This window comes from Aricia agestis, chromosome 10 (assembly GCF_905147365.1).
Source record: "Aricia agestis chromosome 10, ilAriAges1.1, whole genome shotgun sequence".
Classification (NCBI taxonomy): Eukaryota; Metazoa; Arthropoda; class Insecta; order Lepidoptera; family Lycaenidae; genus Aricia; species Aricia agestis.
In genome coordinates, this window is record NC_056415.1 from 5,285,590 (window position 1) to 5,292,208 (window position 6,619).

Genomic DNA, 6,619 nt, shown 5'->3' on the forward strand with positions numbered 1-6,619 from the left:
GAAATGTATAATTATTCTAGTTAATACTTATATTTCGATGAAAAAGATTTTTATCGAAGGTGAGTTTGTAAATTAATTACAGCCAAAGTATTACGTTTTATTAAAATGTTTATGGTTTAAGGTATTTTAAATATTGTGCTTTATATCTCATATTTTTAAACATTTCGTTATTATATTGGAACTAGGTAAACCGGGAGTCACGGAATAACAAATTGGGGTTTATCCTCGCCTTAAACAGAAACAATCTATACAATGCAGAACGTAGCTGGATAATATGACAGGATTAATATATCACTTCGGATCATAGATTACGGAAAATACTCCCATGGATGTCGCAACACGGTCCAGGCATTGTACCGTGCGAAACTTTTCTCAATTGGCCACGCAGAAGAAAACTTTTCGGAAGCCTCGAGGCGCCAAGGCTGGCCGAATAAGGCCACATATATAAGCCTGCGAACCCCGTATTGTTTTATTCAAACAAGGGACTCCTTGGAGCGCGGTTGGTCAAAATGTGTGGGATTTTATATGTGTTGTTGGCGGTAGTTGGTGTTGCGCTAGCGAAGCCCAAACAGTATGGAACAGTGTTCGAACCCGTGTATGACCCTGGATATGAGCAGTATTATAATGTGAGTAAATTATTACTAAAAATACTGCTTTAAAATAATTATGAAATTCTTTTAAATGTTAGGACGGAAGGATCATTGGATGTTTGTCTCGTGCAAAAAATACTTGATGGAATTTGATGTAATTAAATATGATTAGTTCGGTAATATTTAATGTTTATAGGCTTTGGATAACCTGATTAAGTTTACATTGTCTGTATTAAGTAACGTTTCCAATGTATCAGATAAAGGTGTACGTGTTGTAGAAAATGGCCACCTTCTACACGATAAAATAACAAAGGAAACTTATTTTTTATTTTTTCTTTATTAATATTTATATATTATAACAAAAAAATAAACTTATAACTTCAGGACCGTCCACGCTACGCCTTCAACTACGGAGTCGCGGACCACTCTACTGGGGATGTGAAGTCGCAGCACGAAACCAGGGATGGGGATGTTGTCAAAGGTAAGCTCGTTATTAGAGCTATATTTATTATTATTGGCCAACTGTGTCCCACTGCTGGGCAAATGCCTCCCCTCTTTTATTATTTAAATTAGGGGGTATAAGGGGGTACAAGGGGCCCAACTTACACCTTAGTAGCCCAAGCCAACCTGACCTGCACGTGGTATACCCTGCTGATCAACGAACGAGGCTCTGGCGAAACCCCCCCCGCCAACACGCATTGGACAAGCGTGGCGGGTTATATGGTTTAACCATAATATAGTCCATCCCCCCTCCTATCATTCATTATTATAATATCAGATATTCATGGAAAGGAAGCACTAGCTACACTCAATAACTGGAGTAAGGTTACTTTTAAAACAACGAAAAGATCCAAAAAAAAGAAAAACACAAACCTTGTAAATTCTGAAATAGACATAAAAGATTACTAGATAGAATACTGTGTCCTAGACTATAGGAGAACATTTATATAATATACCAAATTATTATAATTAGCAAGGTAAAGCTAATAGGCATTAAAATTACATGAATAGAGGCATACAATATAATGAAAATTACTTATACTTTAACACATCCATACCAATTACCAGAAGGTACTCAAACAGGTGTTTGGGCTACTGGCATTGCAATAATAGTCATTAGTGGAAACAAAGCCAGAAACGTGGGAGAGCCATGCTTCGGCACGAATGGGCCGGCTCGACCGGAGAAATACCACGTTCTCACAGAAAACCGGCGTGAAACAGCGCTTGCGCTGTGTTTCGCCGAGGGAGTGAGTTTACCGAAGGCCCAATCCCCTACCCTATTCCCTTTCCTACCCTCCCCTATTCCCTTCCCTTCCCATCCCTACCCTCCCCTATTACCCTTTTCCCTCTTCAAAGGCCGGCAACGCACCTGCAGCTCTTCTGATGCTGCGAGTGTCCATGGGCGACGGAAGTTGCTTTCCATCAGGTGACCCGTTTGCTCGTTTGCCCCCTTATTTCATAAAAAAAAACGACATTGTCTCAGGCGATGTAGATAAATGACATAATTCACGTAGGTAATCACAGATACAACGGCACAATCAAAGTTTTTACGTCTCACCTCTACAGAACCACGGCCATTGTTTAAAAACGATTGTTTGTTAGAAGGTTTGTTTGGAAGTAAATAATTAGTAGAAATTTTAATGAAGAACCTGACATGTGCCTTTCTGTGACATAACTAGCTGACCCGGTAAACATTGTTTTGGCTTATAAATCATTTCTAGTATCAATATAAAAAAATAGATAAAAACCAATTCTCAGGCCTAACGAATGTATGCAAATTTTCATTAAAATCGGTTGAGCCGTTTTGGAGGAGTTCGCGCACAAACTTGTTTATTCCTTTAATACACTCTTGAAAGCAGCCCGTAGAGTCGATATTATGTTTCATTTTGGTTTTGTTAAACCAAATTTAGTTTTGAATGCCAAACAATTTTAAAAAATACTTTTTTTAATACATGAATGGCGGATTCGACCAAACTGGAGTAAAATTTTACTCGAGTATAACTGTCTCCTAATCTAAGAGTAAGCTGGTTTTGCGTTTTTCCAACTTCTAGTCCAAGAATGAGGTAATTACACGGGAGTAAATATTTACACGGGCTATTTTGGTGGAGTAAATATTAAACTGAGAATAGTTGCACAACAGGGTTCAACTGTCACGGTCGGTGTAACTATCATGAGAATAATTTTACTCCTTTAATTTACTCTAGGGTATTATCGTTTGCATTTTACGAAGTTACTCAAAGAGTATGAAATAAAATGTCAAATATAGTTCACAATAATACCGACCGGGAAAGTTGAACCCTGTTGTGCAACTATTCTCAGTTTAATATTTACTCCACCAAAATAGCCCGTGTAAATATTTACTCCCGTGTAATTACCTCATTCTTGGATTAGAAGTTGGAAAAACGCAAAGCAAGCTTACTCTTAGATTAGGAGACAGTTATACTCGAGTAAAATTTTACTCCAGTTTGGTCGAATCCGCCCTAATACGTGTATAAAAATGTCGATGTCAATGTTAATTATGCATTATAGTTAAAGTGCCTTAAATTAACCATAGAGCAATTATATTATCTACTAATAACTACTTGTCACAAAATGTCTTACAAAATATTTTGACTAGTCTTGAAGTTTGGATCACAACATTAAAAAAACTTGTTTTTTTAGGTCAGTATTCTCTAGTAGAGCCTGACGGCTCAATACGCACGGTGGACTACACTGCCGACTCTGTCAATGGATTCAACGCGATAGTCTCAAAGTCTGGGCCCAGCATACACCCATCTGGACCTGCGCATTATCCTGTGCAGTCTTTGCAACCTGTGCAACCTGTGCAGCCTGTGCAGCCTGTGTACCAGATTGTGAAACCTGTGGCTGTACCTGTGCAGATACCGAAGCAGCTGATAGCGCGACCGATCTACCCCTCACAAGTACCTTATGGTGAGTTTTGGTGTCTTCCTATCTAGAATGCGGCTAATGATAATATCATTATTATGTTAGATTACAACAATGTTATGACAACCTCAGTAGTGATATTTATTGGATTATTAAGGGGTTTGCACTGAGTATGTGAGCACGTTTTTGTCCATTAAAAATTAACGCATAAGGCCTTTATCGGTTAGATTAGTTCGCTTACAGTCATAGTTTTTAAGGCGCCTTAGTTATGTTAAATTAAGTCCCATACATTTTTGATTTCTAATTTCACTGTAGAATTCATTATCGAATGCGAGTTAGGGTTGATTTAGACCGCAACGCGACAAAATATGGATTTGACCGATTCGAAAGACGTTTCACGCAATTGAAATCTGTCAAATCCATACGTTATGCCACGCCGCGCCTCGTCTCGCCTCGTCGCGGTCTGAATCGACTCTTAAGGTACAAGTTGGAAGCCAGCTACATGAAGCGGCAGTAGCCGACGTGTCGTCGCGACACCACTAGTTTTATGTATTTATATGAATACATAAAACTAGTATATCTAAAGTGTCACTAGTTGCGGAGGGTATTTCATAGAAACCATTAGTATCGTGACGAATCGTCGTCTGCGGTTGCTTCATGTCGCCCGCTGCCAACCAGCACCTTTATTTAAAAAGCATTCTGGACCACGAAGAAACATCTTGAACAATGAAAATTTCTTCTTTTTACTTTCAATACTATCACTTTCAATTATTTTTTTCTCATTCCAGTATACGCAAAAGTACCTCAGTTTCCGGAGTATGACAACTACGAACTCGACGGGCCTGCCAACTACTACTAGACCATAGCTTTATGTAAATAAATAACTATTTATTAAGAGTATTTTATTTTATGTCTCGTATGATGACGATTGAGAAATTCCTGTATAACTTCCCTAAGAAATAATAAATAAAAGCAACTACAGATGAAATAAACAAAATCAAATCAAAATTACGTAATGCTTAGTACTCACATACGGTTTTGCTCGATAGTTTTACTCCAAATCGAGCAATAACCACCGTGTGGACCGCAAAACTGACAGCTCGAAGGCTCGCTTCGAGCCGGCTCGATGGAATTAAATATGTCAAATATGTCATTTCCTTCGATTCGGAGTAAAACTATCGAGCAAAACCGTATGTGAGTACTTAGCATTATATAGAGTGTAACAAAACTAAGTGACAATACTTGACAGTATGTGTTTCTCATATTATACACATTTCACTGAGAGTGTAGCAGCGCTGAAATACCTTTTTTTTCTGCGTTGTGAATTTGCTCTTAAAAAAGTTTTAAAAAAGTAACTCTTTTAACGCTGCTACTTTTACAGTGAACCCTATACAAGAGACTCATACACATCCTAAAGTATTATCATTTTGTTTTGTTAAAACGCACGAACCGATTTCCACGGTTTTGCATTGTCTCGGGCTCCGTGAGGTTTATAGAAAAAAAATATGAAAAAACTTCAAGAAAAAAGAAGGAGAACGGGGAAAACCATTTTATGGCAAAACAACATTTGCCGGGACAACTAGTCCTGTGTAAAATTCTCGTTTCATGGTGTTTCCCAACTAGCACATTAGTGATAAAACAGCCCATCTTGCATCTTTTAGCTGTAGTAAGGCGCTTTAGGAAGCAGTTTTAAGTTCTACTAATGCATCCGTTACATTTTATGGCTGAAAATACCACTAGGCGTAGCAAAACCTGAACTTAATGCCACTCTAGGTTGGATACGAGTTAGTTGCAACCCATTTGCAGTTTATTAGTTTTAACATATGAATTGTTGTCTAACTCCTACGAAACGGCTGGTATACTTATTTTATTTATATGTATGAGAGTCAGTAACATGTATTTTATGCTTGAAATAATAAAGGCAAAACTACCTTAACCTGGCCACCAAGTTCAATTATAAATTCAGAATTTATACTATGAATTTATATTGAGATGCCTGCCGCTATAGCATGGCACGTTTTTACTTGCAACATTGCTTGTAAAAGCATCTTATTGAACGCCTGTCCAATTTAGTATTGAATTTAAGGTTTTATTCCTTTAGTCAAATTGTAGGCACTAATTTAATTTTTATATTGACGTAATTTTTAGCTCCTGAAGAAAAAGAGGGGTCTTGGGCTTTTCATCAGAAATGTGTTGCAAGGAATGTGTTTTTGAGAACCAATAGAATCGCTTCATTGACGTGAGCTTGCCATGACATCGCTCAGCGCCGCGATGCTGTTGGATCATAAAAACATTCCTCGCAACACATGGTGGAAACGCAGCCTTACAGGTCTGTCTTCCTTCTATGTGTCTGCCCGTGGCACCGTTGCATCGAAACGGATGAACCGAATTCGATCTAGTTTTTTTTCGTCATCATTATCAGTCCACCCCGTGCTGAAACATTTACATTTATATAAGCAACTTCCAGTGATTTGGTCAATTCAATATTTTGTATTCTGATTTCTGACACTTATTAGAACTTTGAATCAGAGAAATTGTTTTTGAATTTCCTAATTTAACATTATTGAACTTTCGTTAATCAACCTGCATAAATACTAAACGTTTAGTTAACTGCCAGTAATTAAGTTTCATAAATTAATATTTAATAATTATTATTTATTGCTAATAATTCTCGTGCAGTGTTTGTGTGACAACTTCTCCAAAACGGCTCTACCGATTTTAATGTTTGTTTATATATACAGTTTTTTATACATTAGTTTTTATATTGATACTAGAAATAATTTATATGGCAAAACAACGATTGCCGGGTCAGCTAGTATTGTATATAAAGGAACTTCGCTATTATCAGGATAGGTCTTCATCGTAAAGTGCTGTTTCAAGACAGTGGCGTGGGAAGACGGGCGAGGAGAGAATAGTACGAAATAGTACCACCTCATAATCTCTCTATTATAGCCCCGTGCGAGTTTCTTACGCCGGTTCTTCTCGGCGGGGTAGTTCCCGAACCGGTGGTAGGCAACGTAGTTTCTTCGTTCGACTTTCAAAAAGTGTATCATGATACCCATTTTGAATAAAAAGATATTTTATTTATTTTTATTTATTTATAATCCTTATTGAGTTTCCATCATTCATCAAACACTTTCATA

The 6,619-nt window shown here is 37.5% G+C and overlaps 1 protein-coding gene across 1 annotated transcript; it reads left to right on the forward strand.

Annotated features, from left to right (window-relative positions):
* The first annotated feature begins 493 nt into the window (after positions 1–493).
* LOC121731163 (cuticle protein 8-like) lies at positions 494–4,335 on the forward strand. Its single transcript, XM_042120520.1, has 4 exons — positions 494–626; positions 975–1,071; positions 3,252–3,521; positions 4,265–4,335. Exons 1-4 carry the CDS (start codon positions 510–512, stop codon positions 4,333–4,335), a joined length of 555 nt encoding a protein of 184 aa, XP_041976454.1. The 5' UTR covers positions 494–509.
* The last annotated feature ends 2,284 nt before the right edge of the window (positions 4,336–6,619 follow it).